The 24,337-nt window shown below is 37.5% G+C and overlaps 1 protein-coding gene across 14 annotated transcripts; it reads left to right on the forward strand.

Annotated features, from left to right (window-relative positions):
• Nucleotides 1–18,866, forward strand: LOC306867062 (serine/threonine-protein phosphatase 6 regulatory subunit 3-like). 14 transcript variants are annotated; one of them, XM_079412536.1, is made up of 26 exons: nucleotides 1–162; nucleotides 699–748; nucleotides 5,417–5,595; nucleotides 5,733–5,966; nucleotides 6,061–6,247; nucleotides 6,325–6,462; nucleotides 6,648–6,713; nucleotides 7,278–7,390; nucleotides 7,528–7,641; nucleotides 7,731–7,860; nucleotides 8,169–8,321; nucleotides 9,060–9,218; nucleotides 9,313–9,377; nucleotides 9,502–9,617; nucleotides 9,704–9,789; nucleotides 9,910–9,996; nucleotides 10,238–10,335; nucleotides 12,155–12,209; nucleotides 12,312–12,442; nucleotides 12,526–12,647; nucleotides 12,748–12,922; nucleotides 14,421–14,518; nucleotides 14,599–14,776; nucleotides 15,937–16,044; nucleotides 16,646–16,732; nucleotides 17,850–18,866. In XM_079412536.1, exons 4-26 carry the CDS (start codon nucleotides 5,740–5,742, stop codon nucleotides 17,899–17,901), a joined length of 2,745 nt encoding a protein of 914 aa, XP_079268662.1. In that variant the 5' UTR covers nucleotides 1–162; nucleotides 699–748; nucleotides 5,417–5,595; nucleotides 5,733–5,739; the 3' UTR covers nucleotides 17,902–18,866. The 14 variants fall into 14 exon arrangements, with proteins under 14 accessions (XP_079268662.1, XP_079268661.1, XP_079268663.1 ...); XM_079412538.1 differs by having other exon boundaries at nucleotides 11–162; nucleotides 5,736–5,966; XM_079412532.1 differs by having other exon boundaries at nucleotides 32–162; nucleotides 10,289–10,335.
• Nucleotides 18,867–24,337: the final 5,471 nt, after the last annotated feature.

A 24,337-nucleotide genomic window follows, 5' to 3' on the forward strand; every position in this document is an offset into this window, starting at 1 on the left:
ATTGTTGCTAGGGCGTTGCAAGAAACAAGCCATTCTGAAAGCGACACTGTGAACGGGCTGCTTTGTGCAACATTGTGAAGAAACTATAACCGCGTTGTCTTTATGTTTTGGATATGTTGAAATTTAAGGAATCCGTTTAAGGGACAGGCTCTCACAAAGAAGGTAAGATAAAGCAATATGTGCGTTTTGATATCGCCGCACTTTTAGTTTTGAAATCAGTACTTGATTGACATTCTCGTGATCCAATCAGACGAGGGATTTTAAATCCAACTACATTCTATTGGCTTTAACGGCTGTGGGCGTGTCTAATGATTCAGTTTCACTTAAATATTGCTTCTGAAATGTATAATTATGACATTTCTTTAATTCCGACAAAGAGCATACGTTTGTAAAGATCATCTATGTTTTCGTGGCGTTTATAAATCAAAGATTTACCCCACACAGTCCGAGATTAACAAACGCGACCAGCTATAATTGACACCCACTGTAGCCAATCAGCGCGCAGCAGTGTTGTTTGATTGACAGCTCCTCTACCTCAGGTGGGGGTTGGGGTTGTTGAAGTTGATAACGCCGCCATCTTGAAAAGTGAACTCTGATGGTCTCTCTTTTCGCGCCTGTCACAATCTGTTATAAACACCTCATTATATCATACCTAGCCACATTTTTCTTTTTTATTCCGGTGACCGGTTTATCCAAAGGTTCGCCAGTCTTCATGCCGGGCTTTGGCAGGATTCCGCTTTCTTAATCGGTACGTATTTGTGTTGTGTGTGTCTCTGTTAGCTTAGCGTTAGCCAGTTAACACTTCTCTGTTTTGCCGAGTCAGAACAGCATACATTTCCAGCTTTTTCTCTCATTTAACGTTAACTGAATTCTATTACGTATTTAAACCAACCCAGACTCTAAGATAGTGTCAAATTTGTAATATTGTTCCGGCGGAAGCTCAGTGTCGGCTAATGCCGGGGCCCGACATGCCGAAAAACTTCAGAAAGTGAGACACAAAGGCAAAACCCAGTGAGTTGTCCACATAGACAACGTTTTTGACAAATGTAAGTGCATATGAAGCTTTTATTGGAATGTTCAAACGCGCTTGTGGTACTCCAAAATGCTGTCTAGGTAGGTAACGTTAGTTCACTGGGGATTGAGACACAGCCAAAAACGCGTCTGGAAATGTTAATTCTGTTTTTAAGATGGTTTTTAAACCAGGACTGATGTCATATAAAATTGTGTTTTATAAGGATCATCGAAGTTTAGGTTTAAAATGTGAAGATTTTTCTAATATACTATGTAATTTCAGTATAAGTTTCAGTAGAGTTGTTTACAGCATGTACTGATCACAGATCTGTGTACTTGCTTTTATTTTGGCCCCCTCCATAGAATCACCACTCAAACCTTACAACTGTTTATTTCTTGTCTTGTGTGATGGGATTGCATCTGAAAGCTCCTAGAAGATTGTTAGCATGAGCAGATCGCTCACTCTTGTAAACAGTCTAGTTGGTTTGACATGGCAGCACATTTTTATGGTCCACTCAGGCAGATCATCTTTGCAGACTCGATTCTGAGTGCAACTGGAGGACTTGTAGTGATGGTGTTGTTCTGGCCTCTTGGATGCTGGAGAGGTTTGGCAACACTTTTTTTATTTTATTTTTTATTTATTATAGTGCCTGAGAGGGAGTCACGATGATTTTCTTCAGCTCAGAGTTACTCAAGCTGAATGGTACAGGTGATCTAGTGTAGTGTGTTGTTCTTCGACATTTTACACTAAATAAAGTTGCCAAAGTGAACCTGGAAAGACTTGGACTGAGTGTAAATGTTTGGAAAAGCTGTGCGAGGAAGGAAGAAACCAGTAAATCACAGTTTAGTTGTGGTATAAGGTGTTATATAAATGGTTGACATTCAGTGCAGGTGTCAAGATGTACTTCTCAACCAAGTTATATTGACATTGAACTTTAAATTGAGCTTTTTGCACCAGTCAATTTTCAGTGCAAGTGATATGTAATGCATACTGCTTGTGTTTGGTTTATTTTTATCCAGTCACAGAGGTTTATTTTCCCAAAGTATGCCATGTTTCTGTGATGCGTCAGTGTTAATGCATCGTCTTGATTTGGGTTGGGCGATGTCTACAAAATTGGTATCGGACGATGTCTGCGGTGAAACATTGGGGGGGCGGAGGTGGAGTTAGGGGGTGTGCCCAAATCTGTATTCAGAATGGCAAGGAAAACCAAATAACGATTGTCAACGGTTGCCTGTTACAGTACATAAAATTTCACTTACCACATAAACAGGAGAGATGACTGAAGCTGGTCGTGCACTGGATGAGAAGAGCAGCATCATGCCACATTTTTAAAATTCAAACACATTTTCTATGAGCGTACGCACACCGGCGGCGCCATTCGGCGTCTGTTCGCGGTGCCAAGCAATGATTCAAAACAATGTAAAGATGTGGTGCGACGCGGCGCTGAGCTCCTCATCCAGTGTGCGACCAGCTTGAGATGATGGCGAATGATTTGCAGATCCCGAGCACAACTGACAAACATCTGATCTTGTAAAATGTGTGGTAAGTACTGCCGCTCCATAATATAAACACGGAATCACGGCTCAAATGCAGGCTCAACATCGTGATGTCTATCAGTGATGGACGATGACATCGTCTATTGGCCCAACCCTAGTCTTGATATAAATGTAAGTCGGGCGGTCTCAGCTACAAAATATAACCTGTGGTGTCCGTGTTGTTTAATGCATGCATATAATTATGTCCTATTTGGCTCACTGCTACGTTCATTTAAAACTCCATGCGCTATGCATGCGTCACTGATGACTAGTGAGTTCAGAATCGGAGGATGTGCTGAAGATAATCATCCATCACTTTGATGGACTGTATTGTTGTTGTTTTTTTATATTTTGGCATTTTTTTTGTGGAATTTATGTAGAAATGCACAGTCAATAATATTTTAAAATATTTAATAATAATATAATATATATTTAATAATATTTTTAAGTGTAATTCATTCTTGTGATGGCAAAGCTGAATTTTCAGTGGCCATTACTCCAGTCTTCAGTGTCACATGATTCTTCAGAAACTTTTTTTTTTTTTTTTAATCAATGTTGACAAATTTGTGCTGCTTAATATTGAAATTTTTTTTTTCTTTCAGGGTTCTGATATTCTTCTATTGTTCGTTTATTTGAAACATAATTTTTTGTAACATTATAAATTCGATTTAAAAGACCTGTGTGTATATTTATGCATGTGTATGTGTAACATTATTTTTATTAACATTGCCTTTACTGTCATTTTTAATAAAATTAATGTTAAAAACTGACCCTTGACCACCATTTTTGTGTAAAGTAGTATTGTATTATTGTTATGTATTATATACCCAGGCCAGTATCAATATTATCAGTAATTAAAAATGACAATTCATAGCCTATGAGTACGGACCCCCCCCCCCCCCCCCCCCCCCCCTGAACTTTTCAATTCATTGTTGGTTAATCTTGATTTAAAGAAGTGATTTTAGTAGTAGTTTGGCTGCAGACTTTTGAATTGAAAGATTAACATTGTATCTATTTCAAACTTCAAGTTCATGTCATTGTGTAGTTTAAGGTTTTAATGCTTAGGAAGTCATAGCCTAATGGTTAGAGAGTCAAAGGTTGCGGGTTTGAGTCTCAGAAAGAGTTGGTATCTTAACCCGCTGCACTTAGTCACAGCCAATACAGCATCATCTTTTCTAGATTTTTTAATTTCTAAATGTAGGCTACTAAACAAAAGAAAAAAATCTATTAATGCTTTAAAGACAAAGTATTTTAAGATATTTAAAAACAAATAAAACCGTAAATTAAAACTAAGCTTTTGCAAAATAAAGAAAACTACTTTCTACCGTCTCGTTTTCCTTTCTGTTGGAATGCGTCACAATGAACCGTAGGCCTAACTCGGCATATATATATATTTTTCTTTAATTTTGTTAATCTGTCTATGATTTACGTGAAATATATTTAGTGTATAGATATATATTCCTTTTTATGTAAGCATATAGTTTTGTGTTTTCTCCGTTCACAGAAGCGCTGCAGGTGTGCAAGATCTGTTGAATCCATCTTACACTGTCATCGGATAAACTCTTAACGCCGGTGTTCTGACGATTTGTGCTACCCTGTCAGATTTTGGTACCTCCCATTAAAACAGATGGTAGCAGGATTCATTGACATTGTGACTAGAGTTCACAGCTGAGCTTGGGCGGGCATTTCACTCGCTGGATGCGTCAGCATCACATTTGCATAGTCTGCTCTACATGAATTCCTGATTGGTTGACAGCAAGTTTAAAATATTAAATGGAACAATAAAATAACGTTATTAACTGGTTAATGGCCATTTCAAATTTTCGATTGTGAGCACACAATTCCACGAATTCCTAGTATAGGTCACCATACTTGGTCGTATGTCACGTCACTTTCACTTTATTTTACATCTGACATTGATTGCACCAGAACATTTACAGCAAGAGCTCTTTTAGGAAGAATTTGGGGTTGTTTGTCAATGTTTTCAAAATTCTGTAAATTGGCGGAAAGCATGTTTGCTGGAGAATGGAAGTTGGCCGATGTCAAAGCTCTTTCGGATGAGCCTAGCCCAACCCCCTTTGTCTATTAATAAGCTTTCCTTCCTTTTTAGCCATTCATGATGGCTGCTTGCCAGCTTTGTAACATTTCACCTCAGTGGTGTGCGTCCATCCACCTTTTAGACTGGAAAAATAGTCTCTTGGCTACCCTTAATAATGCATAACTGCGTGTTGATGTCTCCAATTATAACAATTTGATGCCAGAGCTGTCAAATGGACATTTGGATTTAACCTGACATAACTGAGTCTCTTATGTTAGAAATGATGTGCACTTTCCTTGTAAGAAGAACCAACAAAAAGAAAATGAAACCAAAACTACTAACTCAAAACCACAATCACGTTTGAATTGAGTTAATAATAGTTACAGAGGAGTTAGTCTGGTGAGAGTGCATCTGTATTTGTGTTGCTAGGTTGTCAACGTCACAACAAGGAACTTGTTTGTTGTTTTTTTTTTTTTTTACTTTCGTCTGTTTTTCCCACTACCGTTCGTTTTGTCACTGTAAACTGTATTAAATCAGGCTCTATAGAATTAGAATAGATTCAACATTTGGAATTTGTTTGTTTTAAATGTCTATTTGAGATCCCGGCAAACTGGAAAAGGACTCTTGTTATTGTTAGCATCATGTGTTTTGTAATATGTATTTGTTTTTAATGCCGTGACTGGTAATGACCATTTGAGTGTGTAATCATCAGAATCGGCAGGTCTGTTTATAGAAGTGACTAGTATTTGAGAGAGATATTTGACTGTTCTTTACAAATGCCTAATATGTTAAGTATAACCCCCTCTTTTTCCTGTCTGTTTTCTGTTTCAGGAGTGTGTTGAGCGTTTTTGCTGTGGCAGAGGACATTTCTGCTGCATGTGTCCTTTATTTAAGGGTCTGTTCAGTTTCTACCGCCTGTGGTGCCTGTAATGGGCCAGAAGTCCCAAAGAGCACAAGCATTATTTTATTTTTAATCAGAGTTTTTACCCTCTGGTCTCTGCTTCACTCAGGTAAGCTTTTTCATAATTAGTCACATTTTAAATGTAGCATCTTCACAGTCATAATGATAATGCAGAACTCACCAAAAACTCGTAGGTGAGCAATCCTAATTTAATTTTAAAATCACCCCCTCCCATATATTCCTCAGCAGCACCATGTTTTGGAAGTTTGATCTGCACACGACATCCCACATTGACACGCTCCTGGAGAAGGAAGATGTTACGCTGACAGAGGTGATGGATGAAGAGGACGTCTTACAGGAGTGCAAGGCTCAGAACCACAAGCTCGTGGACTTCCTTGTGAGGCCACAGTGCATGGAGGATCTCGTGGGCTACATCACTCAGGAGCCCAATGACGATGTGGAGGAGAAGATCAAATACAAGTAAGAATAACATGTTTGATGCTTTCTCAACAAAAACATTTGTTCTAAAAAAAAAAACAATACTGTTCATGACTGTTCCTTTTTTTATGTAAAGGTATCCCAACATATCCTGTGAACTCCTGACCTCAGATGTTAGCCAGATCAATGACAGGCTGGGTGAAGATGAAAGTTTACTGGTGAAACTCTACAGCTTCCTACAGAACGAGCCTCCCCTCAATCCGCTGCTGGCCAGTTTTTTCAGCAAGGTCCTGAGCATCCTCATTGGGAGGAAACCAGAGCAGGTACGTCTTCAGCCAACCTGTTTTGTGTTCATATGGATGTGTAAAAGTGAACTAAACCTCCTCTGTCTTGCATTTAGATCGTGGAGCTCCTCAGGAAGAGGGAAGACTTTGTGGATCTGATGATCAAACACATAGGGACCTCGGCTATTATGGACCTCCTGCTTAGGATGCTCACCTGCATTGAACCACAGCAGCTTAGACAAGATGTATTAAATGTGGGTTTTCATGATATTGCGTCTCTGTTTTTTTGGGGGTTTTTTTGTGCATGCACGATTTTTAGTTTTAGATATGGATGTTTTTCATTTGAATACAGCAGGAAATTCAACACAGATTAGTCATTTAATCCACTCACTCTCATCATAATGCCACCTCAGTTTCCTCTTCATCTCCTCTCTTGCAGTGGCTAAATGAAGAGAAAGTTATACAGCGGCTAGTTGACATGGTACAACCATCACAAGATGAAGATGTAAGTGAAGTGCGAAGAAGCAATGTAATAGGAAAAGCAATTTAAATTTTTTTTTTTCTTTTCTTTTTTTTTTTTTTAAATGTAATTTTCAAAGTTGGAGGGAAAAAATGTGGAAAACAAGCCATTGAAGCATACATTTTTCTCTTTTTTTTGCATTGAAGTATTAAAGTATAATAAAACTATTTATTTATATATATATATATATATATATATATATATATATATATATATATATATATATATATATATATATATATATATATATATATATATATATATATAATGGTTTGTTCAATGCTTCAATGGTTTGTTTTGAAGAATAAAAAGAAACTATAAAATTATCATATGTGTAAAAATGTATTATTAAAATTATATATAATTTTTTTTTTTTTTTATAAAATACATTTTTTTATGTTTTTGTGATAAAGCTAGTGAAAATGTTGACATTGAAAGTAAAAAAACAACAACTGCACTGCATGTCTGACCGGCCTTTATTGTTGAGTCCTGATGACCCATCCCTGCTTGCTAGCTACGTAACAGTAAATGCTTGTTCCCTCCACACAGAGACACTCAAACGCGTCCCAGTCGCTCTGTGAGATCATTCGGCTGAGCAGAGATCAAATGTTCCAGGTGCAGGGCTCCTCGGAGCCTGACCCTCTGCTGGCCACACTGGAAAAGTGAGTTTGTCAATGTCAATACAATTCTTTCTAGTGACTTTCTGGAAGGTGGCATTTTTGGAAGGATTAAAGTTGAGCTCTAGTTTCAGGCACGCTAATGCTGTAGTACTGAATGGACTGTTTGTCTTCCTTTTTAGGCAAGAGACAGTAGAGCAGTTGCTGTCAAACATCTTTGACAAAGAAAAGAATGATTCTGCCATAGTCAGTGTGATCCAGATACTTCTAACCCTCTTTGAGACACGGAGACCAGCGTAAGTGCATTCTATTACTATTTTTATTTTTTCTGGCCTTCTTGGGTGCTTGTTCATATCTGAATATCATCCTTGGTTTTTCCTTTCAGGTTTGAAGGTCATCTGGAGATTTGTCCCCCTGGAATGAACCATCCTTCATTCTCTGTCAATCAGAGTATTCTAGATGCTGTCAGGCCCAGGCTGAAAGATTTCCACCAGCTTTTGCTCGAGCCCCCAAAGGTGAAAACATAGTGTTGGCAAAACTTTATATCAGCTGACCTAACTTGGACCATAATCTCCAAATTCCTAATTGCATTAAGCTTTGGACAACAACAACACTTTGTGCCTGTACAAATATAACCTGGCAGAATCTTGTCCTTTTAAAGAGCAGCTTGTCTTGCCCACACAGCCGCATATGTTGAATTAATATTGTTTTAATAATAGTTTATATTTGTTATATGCTATTTCATTTTTAGAGTACAGTTTTTGTCAAATCAACATCCAGACTCCGTTTCATTTATGTCCTTTTTTTTTTATTATTTTTTTAGAAAACTGTTTTGAATACCACATGGGGAGTGTTGGATCCACCAGTGGGAAATACTCGTCTAAATGTGGTGCGACTAGTGACCAGCCTTCTACAGACCAACACGCATATCATCAACCAGGAACTCATTGCCCTCAACACATTGGGAGTCATACTAGTGAGTGATTGAGATACAATTAAAGAGTTCTGTGACATCTATTTGTAATGAGAAAAGCTAGTTGTTAACCATGTTCTTAAACGCACCACTGTTTGGGGTCAGTTGTTTTTTTGTTTTGTTTTTTTAAAGTCTCATGCTCATCAAGGCTGCATTTGATAAAAAAAAAAGAAATCAATTGAAATATCACAATTTAAACTAACTCTTTTCTATTTTAATATTTTAAGTGTAATTCATTCTTGTGATGGCAAAGCTGAATTTTCAGTGGCCATTACTCCAGTCTTCAGTGTGACATGATTCTTCAGAAACTTTTTTTTTTTTAATCAATGTTTACAAATATGTGCTGCTTAATATTTTGATATTTAGATAAAAAGAAAAAAAAATAATTATTTCATGGTTCTGATATTCTTCTATTGTTCATTTATTTGAAACACAATTTTTTGTAACACTATAAATTATTTTACTGTTATTTTCAATCAATTTAATTCTGCTTTGCTGAATAAAACTATTAGTTTAATCTCACTGGCACATTTTGAATGGTAATGCAATCCATTGCTTTGCTTTATACTAACTACATAGACATTTTGCAATTAGTCACATTGAAACTTTATTAGCTGTGTTCCAAAAATTAATGAGCTTTTGTCAAAATATTTTGGACAGAAAATATGTTTGTATAATATAATCTGTACTTGACTCCCATAAATGTTCTAAAATAAATAATTTGTCTTTTTTTGTCTAAAGGACATGTACTTCAAATACTTATGGAATAATTTCCTACACACGCAAGTAGAAATCTGTACGGCGATGATCTTAGCAATGCCTTCAACCCAAAGTGAATCTCCTGAAATCAACAGAGAAAACGACCAAGAGCCCATAAGAGAGAACATCCTTATCAAACATGTAAGTTTATCATACTTTCCTCTCTCTCGCTTTTTGAAACAAGCTGTTTGCATCACACATCAAAGTTTAACGTGTTCTCCATTCTGACCTGCAGCTCTTTCAGAAGTGCCAGTTAATACAAAGAATTCTTGATGCCTGGGGATCAAATGAGAAGGAGCAGTGAGTAACTCCTAAATCTGATCGCTTACTTGTGAAGAAGAGTTACCATCCTTTTTACACATCTGTGACTCTGTGGTTTTGTCTGGAGAGGTCTTTACTAAATCCTCCGTCTCTCTTTCCTTAGGGCCGAGGGTGGGAGGCGGAGAGGTTACATGGGTCACCTGACCAGAATAGCAAACTCTATAGTCCACAACAGCGACAAGGGCCCCAATGGGGCACAAATTCAGCAGCTCATCTCAGGTTTGTTTAAACACGCATACATTTTTTTTTTTTTTTTTCTCAGAATGTTTTAAGAGCCATTTCCACTTACATTTGCTCACTTTCAGAGCTTCCAGAGGAGGATAGGGAACGATGGGAAGTGTTTATGTCAGGACAGCTAGCAGATACAAACAAGAAAAACACTGTAGACTTAGTAAGTGTGCTGTTTTATTCACTGTCTTCTGAAACTATTGCTTTTGTTTTACAATGCTCATAAGTGTATTTGACATCAAAACTAATTTTCTCTCCCCCTCCCCACTTCAAACATTCTCAGGTTAACACACACCACATACACTCATCCAGCGATGATGAGATAGATTTCAAAGACGGCGGGTTTCATCAGGACTCCTCCTTACAGCAAGTAAGTCTGTGCCTGGATGAGCTCACGTAAACTGCTATTAATTGTAATATCTTAATGCTAATGTTAATGGTACTGCTAAATTAAAAAAAAAAAATCTACACGTTTAAACTACATTTTATAATTGTTTTAGTCCTTTGAGCATTTTTTGATGCAAGACGCTTAAGTGCTATCAGCTGTTTTAAAATGAAGCTTCTTTGTAGTGTCAAGATTATATCATTATCATTGGTCCTGGGTTTGCCAGGCCTTTTCTGATTATCAGATGCAACAAATGACGTCCAATTTTATTGAGCAGTTTGGCTTCAATGACGAAGAGTTTGCCGATCAGGATGATGTCGGGGAGTAAGTACCCATCATGCATGACGCTTTTCAGATTTGCCGCCTTTTCTTCTGGTATCAAATCAGTTGGGTAAGGTTTAGCGTTATAAGTGGGTGCTTTGATTGATTGTCGCTTTTCAATAAACTCACAAAGTCTGTTTTGGGGGGGGGTTGTGTGTGTGTGTTAAATCATGGATCATAAAGTGTAGATTATATCTGACCACTTAAATGTCTCCGTTCTGATTATATCCATGTTTTTAATAGACTGGTGTGGTGTACATGGTGACAGTCAGTAATAGGGCTGTGCGATTAATCGAAATCGAATCGCGATTTGAGACGTTGCGATTTGCTAATAGCAAAGCCTGTGATGTGGACGCGATATTACTCTGTTCCAGAGCATTTGCATGACTGCCAGCCTTGAGTGGCGGTCTTACTAACCAAAACAGTACTTACCAACTAACCAATAGAGTGAGTGCGCCTCCGTTCTTCTCTATCAGCACTGCTCTAGCCAACTGCGTTAACGCCCACCATTTTAAAAAGGGTCAGATCGAAGTTAGGCAAATTAAAACTAAAGAAAAACGTATGTAACTTCAGCTTCAACGAACAAAAAAGGTCATTTGCATGAGCTGCGTCACAACGCACATCAAGAGCTCCCTTATCGGTTCTGCTTTCAGTACTGAGAATAAGATACATTTTTAGATGTTTTTATTAGTTTGCTACATGAATGTTATCTTACACTTTATCTCCCCAACAGATTAATTTGAAATAAGTTTATAATGCATGTTCGCTAATTCAGAAGACCGCTCACACAGCCCGTGTCTCTGAATGCTTCTCATTCATACTCGCTCCGCTCTGCCCCACGCTGCACGGCTCCCGCGTCTCACGGACGAGCCGTTTACATGCAGCCTGTCTCGTATTGCTCTTTTATACTTTTATACTCGCGGTGACATCTGTTCCGGTTCTGCTCCAAGTCTCTCACGAGCGCATCTGGCAATAAGGACGAGGCCTGATGCACGCGCGCAACCTGTGTCAACTCGCGCCTGGCTCCACGTTTAAAACGAATGTAAATTTAAGTCTAACTGCTTGCCAATTTCACTTGGATGAAATGAAACATTCAGCACATTTCCCACTTGTTCTTAAAATCCCAAATACTTAAAAATTAATAAATCAGCCTGTGTAACATACTAATACTTTAATAATTGACTAAAGAAATACAGTTCTTTATTTATAAAAAATAAACAAATCTTTCCTGTGAAATTCAGTAATTTTGTAAAAGTAGTAATACCATTATAATCTTCCCTGCAGAAAAAACAAAATAACAAAAAAACCAGTAGAACCCCTCCCAAAACACAATATAAAATGTAATGGGTTATAGAATTATAGAAAATAATTTAAGGGTTATAATGGTAATTGTATTGGTTTTAATGTAAACTATAATGGTGTCTACTGGTATTTGATGCATTCTATTGGTGGGATGTAATCTAGCAGATGGCAACCAATAGAACAACAGTAATTCCTATTGGAATAATACCCAAAACAAAAAGGAATTTTGTAATGGTTTTTATGGAAACTTAAGAGTTTTTGTGATGGTTTCTATTGTTTCTATATGCTTTCTCAGCAGGGTAACGATACTCATACTGTGCTGCACATTATTGAGCTGAAGCTTGACTTTGCAAATTTAAAATCGCAAATCAAATCGCGATCGAATATTTGTCAAAAATATCGCAATTAGATATTTTCCCCAAATTGCACAGCCCTAGTCAGTAATGCTGTGGGTGATGGTTTCTGCTCATTGTCTTAAGGGCTTAACCATACTAAAATCAATTTTTTTTTAATCTTGCAGTATTCCTTTTGATAGAATATCAGACATCAATTTTTCCTTGAATACAAATGAAAGTGTAAGTATGTCAGATATTTGCTCAAATGAATGTTTATTATTAGTTGAATTAATTGAAAAGCTCATGTTATGTTTTCATAGTTTGTTCCTGCTTTGCTCCTAGGCAAACATGGCACTCTTTGAAGCCTGCTGTAAGGAGAAGATCCAGCAGTTCGAAGACGCCGGATCAGATGAGGAAGATATCTGGGATGAGAAGGACGTCACTTTCGCTCCGGAAGCTCAGAGACGTACCAAGTATTGTAATCCTTGGAACGCACTTTTAAAGTATTTTTCATCATGCTGGTGTCTTGATTCTCCACGGCTTTCTTCCTACGCAGGAGCTCAGGAAGTACAGATAGCGAGGAGAGTACGGACTCTGAGGAGGAGGATGGGAAGCGAGACCAGTTTGATTCTGCCAATGCCACCTCTGATGACAGAATGGAGGTGGACTCTGGGGATGGTGAGAATAGAAATGATCAGCTGCTGTATCTATCGCAGTTTAGTCTTCAGCTGAAAGTCAAAGTTCACACGTCCTTGTTGTGCATCATGCTTTGGTTCAGGACTGGTATGGACGGCAAATTTTGATGACATACCTATGGACACAGGCAGCTCTTCGGCTCCCAGCGCACCTGTGTCCACCTCACCGGCTGCAGTGCCTGAACCTGCAGGCTGGAACTCTCCAAACGCAGCTGCAGAGTCGGGTTGGGCCGACTTCTCCAGCTTCACACCTGTCAGGTGAATGCATGTTTAAAATGCACTGATTTGATATATCAAATATAATATGTATGTATGTGTATATACAGTATTGGGTAAGTTACTCCAAAAAGTATTTAATTACTCATTACTTTCTAAATCATATATCTACCTTGACAAGTTAATTATTGATACAAGGATAGACATGAAATGGTTCTTTTAATTCTTTAAATTCAAAAAAATATATAACTACATAAATTATTCTGGTCACACTTTAGATTAGAGTCCATTTATCACTATAAACTAACTATACTTTTACCTCAATATACTTCAAATTACTGCTTGAAAATACTGACTGTGCGTTCACACCGCCGGCGTCGAGAGCGTCAAAATTCGCCCTGGCCGCCCTGACTGAGACGCTGTAGAAAAGATTCGTGGACGCGTTGACGCTCTGACGTAGATCGTATGCTCGTCTTGTATTTAAAGGAGCCGCAAAAGAAACAAGTAGGTTGAGCCAATGAAAAGCCATTTGTGTGGTGTGGATTTGTGTTCATGGTTAAGTGCTAGTCTAATTTCAACATTATAGGAGACATTTACTAGCCTTGGTCTTTAATTAACATTAATTTGTGTGCAGCCTACATTACAAACTGTCCAGATTGAAGTGTAGCCTTAATGTAATTGGTCAAATCAGTGTTGTTTTGAGCAAATAAATTGCATTCCCGCTGAAAAACAAACGTAGCGGGAAAATGTACCCTATAATTTTTATTTATTTATCTCCCTGTACACAAACAGGGACACGTCAAATATTATCGGGAAACCCGCCACAGCAATAACTAATCTCTCTTCCATTTTGCATGGGAACTAATGTGGTCGGAACCAAAGTTTACAGAATTGCGTTCTCTGGAACCCTCTCAAGCGGAGGACTTCTACATTCCGATTGGTTGCCGCCCAACCGCGTCATAGCTCATTACCATAAAGTTGACCTGATTTCAACTCTCCTCGACGCTCTCACCGCCCAAGACTCGCCGCGCCGCGCCGCTCTCGCCGGAGCTCGCCGCCGGCTCTCATTGAAAATGAATGACTTCCGGCCGCTTTGACGCTCTCGCCGCCGGCGGTGTGAACGCACAGTTAGTAAAGTAGTTGTTTATAATTAAGTTTAAGAGTTGGGTAGGATTAAGGATTTAGAATAAGACATTAATATGTGCTTTAATAAGTAATAATAAACAGCCAATATCCCTGTAATATTCATGTTAATAACCAACTAGTTAATATTGAGAATTGGACACTAAAGTGTTACCAATATTGTTATTAACTCACCAAAGTATTTAAAGTGAGAAGGGTACAAAAAAAAGCATGCATTTTAAAGCTAAATCCACTTCTTTACATCGTTTTGACATTAAGATGGGGATTCAGAAAAATGGCATTAATATATGTGTTTATTGTTTGATTATAGCAACTTGCATTACTGATGAACAAAATGCAGCACTGAGCAAGTAAATGTGGAAAATTCATTAGATGTTCATTTTTCTCCTTTATTTAGCCCCAAGGATCCTTTGAGGAGCAATTCCCCGGTAGCCATGGAGACCAGCATAGAAACAGTGGACCCTCTGGGAGTCAACGCGCCCATGCAGCAAGAAAGTAAGAATAGATTTTTTTTTTTTACCATTTCTCTTGTCCGTGTGTGGTTAGAATAAAACTATCTAATTGTTTTAACACAGATCAGTGGCTTCCCAATGAGACCACCCCGACCTCCCCTAGTGGGAAGGTAGGGGACGGCTCAGACCCCGAGGAAGAGCCTGTCAGTGACCGCATCACAGAAACAGTCACCAACGGCTCTATGAAGGAGACGGTCAGCCTTACTGTAGACGCCAAAACTGAAACTGCTGTTTTCAAGAGGTGAGTCCTGCTGGTTTCTCACACAGAGCCTCGCATCACTTCCTCTTCTCCTCTTGAGACTCAAGCTTCACTTCACTCTGCATGTAGACCTGATCTTTCCTTGTCACGTATCGTCCTCCTCCTCCTGCACCTAGAGCCAGCCAGGCCCTGGACCGCCCACCGTGTCTCTTTTAAACGGGGGCTGTTAAGATGCAGAGCTTTGTAACATCTGTTTTGTCTGTTTGAGAACGCAAAAAAAGAACTATCTGTCCTTCTTGAACTGCAACTCTTACAACATGAGCTTCCTCTCTCTCTTTGGTGTGCGTGTGGCTTCAGAGTGTTGAAATCGTATCGGTATGTACAGCCAATCAGGGGGCGTGTCTTGTTTTGTTTGGTTTTTCCCATGTCGGCCACTGGTTTTTGATTTGGAACCATGTTTTGTTTCTTCGGTCGTATGTTTGTTTGTTTTTTCTTTAAACAGTAATGTATCCATCACCATTTGCATGTTAATATCAGATGTGTACTGGTTGTTAACGGCATTGAATGCCCTATGCATCCTTAGATGTAGTTCCTTCTGATCCCAAAAGTTTCAAGCCCATATGTTTCCCAGTCTTTCCAACACCGCAGGTGAAGTTTTATGGATTCCCTTCTCATCCTCGGCTGCGGTCTAAATTGAGTACGAGCTGGCCCTTAAAAATCCGGGCCGTGTGTGAACTTTAATTTGTGTATATCAGTCTGATAAAGGAGGATGCATCTCTGTAGACCTTCCCTAGTCCAGAAATCCGCCATGATCTTCCTGGCATGAGACTTTAGAGGAGGTTATAATTAATTCAATGACTGTTTGTGCTGATGCCACCCTAAAGGTAAAGTTGGCTGGCATGCAATCACTTTGTAAAATTGCTAGCTTTGATTTTTACACCATTTCACATTCACATACTAAACAAGTTCGTCTAAACCAGCTGTTGTGTGGTTCATAATCACTTCCCGTCTCTGTACGTCATTCTCACATCTTACTTGTCCGCCAAACCCCATTTCAGAACATTTTCGTTTTGCCCCGTTGCTTTTAATGTGGTCCGTTCCATTCTGCATGTTTGTCCAGGGATTTAAAAAGGGGGTTTTATTCTTTAAAAGAGCAGCAATGAAAGCTCTTTAAAACGCTGTCCTCTCCGATCATCCTTTAGTGAGGAAGAGAAACAGTCTACCTCTGAAGACGCATCTGCAAAGTTGTTTGCAGAGAGTGGGGAAGTGGAGAAAAGCAATTGTCCTCCAAGCAACTGTCAGAAACCAGGGTAAGAGTCTGTATTTATGAAGTTATTAAAGTATTAACAATATGGTCTCTAGACTAAAAGCAAATGACTCATTTTATTGAGTTGTCGAGTTCCATATATTATTGAGTTGTTATTGTAAAACAAAACTGATAAACATTTTTGGTTAAAAAATGGTTCATAGGGCCTTAAGCTTCATAATTTCTGTTAATCATGTTTTTGTTTAATATTTTTTAAACCATTAAAACCTAAAAAAAAAAAAAAAAAGGGGAAAAAACGGAATCCAGAAAAAGTAAAACAAAACAAAAAAATGCAATTGGGGAAAAAAATTAAATGGGTTTCATAGGGCCTTAGTACTAGCTCCCTCTTGTGTTGTTTCCTGAATCTACTGGCTGTCTTGTTGATGAATGATGGTTTAAATATTTAAATTATATATTACATATTTTGTGTATAATACATTCATTTCAGATATACAGATATGATCTAAATATTGAAAAATTATCACTGCTGTAATGTAAAATGTTTCCATTTTGTGTATAGGGAAATTTTTTCAGCAAAATTACATTTTTAATTTTTAAACAGTCATTTAACCAACTTTTTTTTTTTTTTTTGTCTTTTTTCTCAGTCTAAAGCACTTAGAAGAGAAAGCAAAAGCCACTTGCAAAGCTCTAAATGGTCCTCTTGAGGATGCGGCTGCTATGGACGAAGCCAAGTGAGTTCTGTGCCCTCCACTTTTTCCCATTTCCTCTAGTTTGTGTTGCTTCCACCTAGGGCTGGGCGATAATTCGATAAATATTCGATATAATGTTTATGTGCCAAAAGCTAACGAAACGGCGTGACTCATTTGAATTGCACCACATTGACCATCGGCTCGGCTCATAATTCAAACTGCCGTGTGGCGCAAGCTCACTGGAGCAGATGCGTTTACTTGGTCATGCGAGCACTAAGCAACGTTGTGAGGTCCAATGTGAAATGCTTCAATTCAGCAATGAACACAAATGACTCTGATTTAAACAAGTTTAAAGCCAAACAGGAGAAACACTGCAACGAGACAGTCAGGAGACTTTTCAGTCTACGCATTGCCATCATTTACCATGGATTTACTGTAGTAACACTCACTGTACCATGGTATTGTGGCAGAAATGTGGGATATTCACATTGATTTTTATTACAGGAGTAATGGTATATAATTATAGTATGTATGTGAGATTAAGCTATAGCATGTGTGCATTTATACTGAATGTTTTTAGACTACTGTTTTTCATAAATTTAGGCTACCTAAAAATCAGTTATATTTTTACCATGGTATTGAGGTGCTATATATGTGGTTTTAACTGTTTATCATTTAAATGTATGCTACTATGGGAGACCAACGCTTAATTAAAAATAAATTTAACCCTATAAAAGTGAGGTTGCTACAATTTTTACAGATGTTACTGATTTTGATAATGAACAAAAATGTACCCCTGCATCCCAATTCAAGCTGCTGTCAAATGTGCATTTCTAAGAGACAAAAAAGTGATATGATTAATATTGTCAGGCCTGTTTCTTGATTTGAAACGATATCACTCATTAGAACATGCAGAAACTAAGAAATAATTTTTTCTGTTTGGATATTTATTTTAAGGAAAATGAATGTGGTTTCTACAACTTTCACTTTGGAGCACAAATCTGGCTTTAAAGTGGAAAGAAATAATCATTTTCTTCATATCAGTCGATATTGATAATTATCACGATAAATGTCAAATCTTTGTGATAATTTTTTTTGCCACATCACCCAGCCCTATGTCCACCCTTTGACATCAAGCCTCTCTCCTTTTCCAAACCAGATCAGAGCAGCGCACGGCCAACCCTGAGGCAGCAGTGAACGGCCCGGCATGATGAAATTAGCGCTGTCAGTCAGCTCCTGACACACGCCTCCTCCAGGACCACCCGGAAAGGCCAGTGCCAGACTGGAGCCCCTCAGAAACCACCACCGCTGCTGCTGTCTCTTACTCCAGCACTGCACTGACGCCACCAGATCAGGACCAGCAATATTCATAGTAGACAGTTGTACAGAAAATTTGAACTGTTATGAAGAGAAACATACTCTAATGATTTTTTTTTTTTTTTTTGCATTCGTTTATATACTATTGTTCTTATGAGGTGATCTGTCTGATATCTTGCCACTTAAAAGTGAATAGTAATGTTGCTATAGTTAAAAATGATTGTATGAATAAAAAATATTTTATAAAAGACATGTATACAGAAACAGAGGATTGATAAAACCGAAATATACCGATTGGAACATTAATGTGTGACCAAATCATAAGCTGTCTTTTTGATAGGATTTTCCTCTTGCACACAAATCTGCTATTTAATGTCCAAGTAAAAGCAACAGCTACCACAGAAATCTTAAATTGGCAACTTATGTCGGTCTGTTTTATTTTTAAGCTTGTTAGGGGAGACTGATTTGAGATATTCAGAAATGAATTATTTTGCCACCGGTGGTGTTTGTAAATGTTTCTTGTATCCTTTTAGCACGAGCAAGATTTGGACAAAAGAAACACTGTTTGGTATAGTTTTTAACTTAATTTATTCTCAGAGTTGGTATGTTACTTAGATGCCCCCCTTGATGAAATTCAAATCTGGAGTGAATGGACAGATGCATGTAGTTAGTAAGAGTGATTCTTACCTATGGGCCTGTGTGCAGTACAGCCCAACTTTTATAACTGTTCCTCCCCAAACAAGTCAACCTTTCTACCTGAAGAGTGATGGGAATGCAACATATTCCTGGTAATGCTACAATGATCATGCATCGACTTCTTTCTTTTTGTAATAAAACGCTATCTGTGCCAGCAAGAAGGAAAAGGTTCTGTCTGAATCGCACATATTTCTGAATGAGAATCGATCATGCTGTCGATCTGGGCAAGGCCTTACCTACTTGAGTCTGGGGGTCTGTTTCAGAAAACAAGTTTACCAAATAAACCTGGCTTGTTTCAGTTAGTCTGACTTATTCTGAACCAAATCAACTGACAGTAAGTCAGACTAACTGAAATAAGCCAGGCTTATTTGGTAAACTTGTTCTATGAAACAGGCCCCTGGTCTGTTAGGGGCATCAATATTGTTTGATTATCTACTGCTCTTGTCTGGCAACTGGGTGGTTCAGTTTCTATTTGTCAGGGAGTCTTCAAAATGGGTAATTACTAAAAATCCATTGTTTGAAGAGATAAGACTATTTAAAAACTTCTAAGTTTGCAGGGCAGTACACTGCAGTTTTTGTTTTGAAGCCAACAGGTGGCAGTAAAGTCATAGTAAAATAGAGTGCCAGTACATAAAATCCAGAACAGGACACACTGGACATGGTTATTTAAAACGACCGTAACTTCTAACTCATAATGTCCCAAACCTTTTGGATGAAATGTCCTTTTAATGATCAGCTACGAACGACTTTCATATTCTGTTATGGCACCACAAACCTTTTTCCTACATCAGGTTAGACGCCATATCGAGTCTAACAGATAAAAACGAGGCTGTGAGAGAGATACAGTTTTAGAATGGAGTGCACTGTAGAAGTCTTAGGTACGTTTCAGTTTAGTCAGCTAAACATGTCCCTTATGAAAATTAACCATTGTCTTACTACAGAACAAAAAACAAACCAACAAGATTACTAGTTGTTACACTAACCAGTTTAACCATGGTGTAGTAAAACTGGTCATACAAATGGTAATCATCAATATGCTACAAAAAAACATGGTTACTACACTTTTACTAAAAACCATGGTTAATTTTCGTAAGGTTTTGTTAAACAACATTACAATCCATGAATGCACTGTACTTAAATTCCTTAACCTCGTTAACATGATTAATTTTTTGTGGTAGTAACAAACTCGGTAGCTACTATGCTGACTTAAGGTTTTAGGTCGTGAATGATAAATCACACGAAATAACCTCCCATTACAATCCGTCGCGTGCAGTGTTGATTATAATGGAAGCGATTTAGTTCCATAGCTGCATCTTAAATCAGTCAAATCAGGTTTGTAGGTTTCATCTGGTCTCTCAGACTGGTTAAGCTCAGAATTTGTCAGTTTTTCAGTTTGGCTCTGTCTCATTAGGCCTGCTATTATTGGCACCATGACCTGAATGGAGCGAGTTTAGAGACACATGTAAAATGATTAAAACGAAATAGCTGAAAAAGCATCAATAAGAAAAGGAACCAGAATGCTAATATTGAATTTATTAATTGTCAGAATGCACTGCAGTGAATAATAAAGACTCAAATTGTAATGGTTTTGACACTAGATAAACAGATTCTGGTTCTAATAACCTAAGCATAAGAGACATCTTCCAAAAACAAAACAAATGCTCATTAATTCCAATCTTTTTACCAGTAGCATGGATGAATAGATAGATCCCTGACTTTAAGCGGTCATGACCTGCTTTTTTATTGTAATGACTGCTTTGTGAGCATTATGAAAACACTGCTAAAAATAAGTCGATCACAGGATTCACTTTTACAAAGCTTGTTGAATCCTCATGTACAATGAGCCTTGCAAAATGTTGACATTTATGCTTTAAAGCAGATGCAGTTGTAAGACACTTATTATACAGAAATATGTCTGGTGATTTACTGTCAGATTATTGAAGTGCATCTCAAATGTTATGCAACATGCATCAAACACCATCAGATTTTTTCTTTTATTTTTTTGTAGATATAAAGACTTTCCTGCTCCTGTAGAGCACAGATATGAAAGGGTCTTATACAGGGAGATGCAGTGCTGATATCATTGAAAACATACTGTATTTATTTGCTTTCAGCAGCGAGTCTCTGTCATCAGCTCAGTGCTGAGGGAGGGTGAGAGCAGCTCTTTAATGTGTGTGTGTGTGTGTGTGTGTGAGAAAGAGAGAGTGTGTGTCACACTTTCACATTCTTGAATGATACCTATAATACCATAGTCTGAGGACACATGGATAAACTGGTGTGGATAAAACTACAGATCTGAATTCACAAAATGGCTCAATCAGTATTTAGATGTTTCTTCACAATTTTATGGGGTTGATTTTGAGAAGATTGCAACTATTACAATTTTTAAAATGTATTAATTATTATTAATTTACATCTGTCTGTCTATCTGTAAAAGTTTTCAATCCTAAGCTATAAAAAGTGTCATTAAAATATTATGAAATGCATAAATCAATGCTGCAATTAAAATATTAAATTAATATTTAATATGGATACAATTTTAATTATTACATTTATACAACTTTGATAATCTAAATAAACCATAGGCTATTTTATTTCCGTATTTATTGTGGGGAAATAATGCATATGTATTTGTTAATTTTGCTTTTTATTTTTATTTATTTTTTCACCCCAAAAATTAAGTGCAGATGAAGAACAAAAAAGTTGTCCATTTTATTCCAGAAAAAAGTCATTTCCATCAGAGGATGAATAGTAATTTAATGTGTGATGGAAATCATTGCTTTTTATTTTGCATTTGTGTCTTGGACATTGCCAACAAATGAAATAAACTAGCGAGAGTGTGTTTTAGGGTAGTTTAATTTCTCAAAGTCCACAGAGCCAACAGAAACAGCCACTTCTTGTCTGTGAAAGGAAAAACACGATTTTAATAGTGAGTGATATTAAAAAAAACAAAGCTGTAAAAAAAATGGGACATCTTGAAAGCATGGTAGGAACAATAGTGTGATATAAATCACCATGGCATTGCAGCTGCACAGAAGATTATGGTCGCAGCATTTTCCTTGCATATGCTGAACTAGCGCATCACAGGCTAAGATAAACGTGTTAGCGAGTGTGTCAGCTATTATGCCCTATCTTTCCAAATAACCCATAATTGCAGCGTGGCACTATAATGTTTTGAAATAGCTAATGTTATGCTCTTTTATTACCAAGGTAGTAAATAACGGATGAATCAAGTGTAATTTGCACGTCAATGGTTTTTGCTAATATACTTCATGTCTTCTATCAGCGTTCAATGTGTGGAGTGGAGATAATTACCCTCGAGGCTACATTTAAACTCAATTCTTTAGACAAAATTAGGCACACTTATTTTGTACGAAGAAAAAAGTGTGTACAGTAGATGGCTTAAGGTAGTTTCATAAAATATATTTTAATATATAATATTCATATACTATATATATATATATATATATATATATATAGTAGTCATGGTCAGAATTATTGGCACCCTTGGTAAATATGACCAAAGAAAGCTGTGAAAATTTATCTGCATTGTTAATCCTTTTGATCTTTTATTAAAAAAAATCACAAAAATCTAACCTTTCATTGGAGAATAAGAATTTAAAATGGGAGGAAATATCATTATGAAATAAATGTTTTTCTCTAATACACATTGGCCACAATTAACGGCACCCTTTTATTCAATACTTTTTGAAACCTCCATTTGCCAGTTTAACAGCTCTAAAGTTTCTCCTGTAATGACTGATGAGGTTAGAGAACACCTGACAAGAGATCAGAGACCATTCCTTCATCCAGAATCACTCCAGATCCTTTAGATTCACAGCTCCATGACGGTGCTTCTTCTCTTCAGTTCACCTCACTCATTTTCTACAGGGTTCAGGTCAGAGGACTGGAATGACCATAGCAGAAGCTTGGTTTTGTGCTCAGTGACCCATTTTTGTGTTGTTTTTGAGGTTTGTGTTTGGATTATTGTACGGTTGGAAGATCCAAACATGGCCCATTAGAAGATTTCTAACAGAGTCAGTCACTTGTTGATTTTTTATCTGTTGGTATTTGATAGAATCCATGATGCCATGTGTCTAAACAAGATGTCCAGGACCTCCAGCAGAAATATAGGCCAATATATGTGTTGAAATGTTCACCAAACCCATCTTGAGTGTTTGCTGCTAAAAAGCTAATTTTTTAGTTTCATCTGATCATAGAAGCCAGTCCCATTTGAAGTTCCAGTCCTGTCTGATAACTGAATATGCTGGAGTTTGTTTTTGAATGAGCTAGGAGAATTTTTCTTGAAACCCTCCCAAACAACATGTGGTGATGTCGGGGCTGTTTGACTATTTTTTTTAAGGTTTTCTGACCCCGAGACTCAACTATTTTCTGCAATTCTCCAGCTGTGGTCCTTGTAGAGTCTTTAGCCACTCAAACTCTCCTTCTCACCGTGCATTAGGACGATAGACACACGTCTGCTTCCAGGCAGTTTCGTAACATTTTCTGTTGATTGGAAATTCTTTTTGTTTTTCTTAACAACTGTTTATTAAGTTTAATTTTGTGGAACAGTAGTACAAAACAAAAAGCAGCTGTACAAATTTAAACCCACCCCACCCCTTGGTAGACTCAAAAAATAAATAAAATAAAATAAATAATAATAATAATAAACACATTAATTAATATTAATAGATAAACAAATAACAATAAAATAATTTTTACAAAGATTTTAGAAAAGAAGACACAACATTAAAAGCTGAATGCCATGAATTTACAGTTTTCACGTTAGATCCATGTATAAGAGAAGTAGAGAGTTCCATTGAGATAATGTCCAACAAATACACAGTCCAGGTTCATCTGTCCATTGTGTGAGGAGGATTCCAACGGTTGACCAGCAATTGTTTTTGCTGCTGTGAGAGCAGCTAAAGATCTTTGTTGGACAGACAAGGTGAAGTCCCAAAAGTCAATCATCAAAAAATGTCTCAGTATCCAACAAATATGATAGGTTCAGTGAGAGCTGAGTCCAAAAAGGTGAGAGAAAGGGGCAATCCCCAAAAAAAGCAAAAACGTGCCTAAAACTCCTTGGGAACAGAGATTACACTTAGGAGAAGACGACAGATTCATATCAAAGCGTTTCATTGGAGTCAAGTAAACCCTATGCAGCAATTTCCAATTAATCATTTGGTGATTAGGGTTTTTAGAAGACAATTTAAACATACCCCATACCTGATCGGAAAATAAAACATCCACGTCCTCATTAAGATCCTCAGCCCAAACAGTAGTAATAGATAAAGGTTTGTTTGAATGCTCAAGAAGAAAGAGATAGATGACTGAAGCAGAGGAGGGAGATTCCTCAGAAGGAAGGATTAGTTTGCGCAAAGGGTGAACAGGCAGTTGAGAGCTCCAAGGCACCCCATATGCCCGTAGGGCCCATCTAATACGCAAATACATAAAAAAGGAGGTGCCTGGCAGATTATACTGAGTTGAAAGATTCTGGAAGGATTTTAAACCATTATCATCATAGATATCTCCCAGAGTGTTTACTTTACTATGAGTCCATTGCGGACAATGAAATAGAGACAAAAGGTTATTATTGTGGAAAATAGGTGAATGCCTATGCCAGTTTGTAACTAG

This window comes from Barbus barbus (assembly GCF_936440315.1).
Source record: "Barbus barbus genome assembly, chromosome: 48".
Classification (NCBI taxonomy): domain Eukaryota; kingdom Metazoa; phylum Chordata; class Actinopteri; order Cypriniformes; family Cyprinidae; genus Barbus; species Barbus barbus.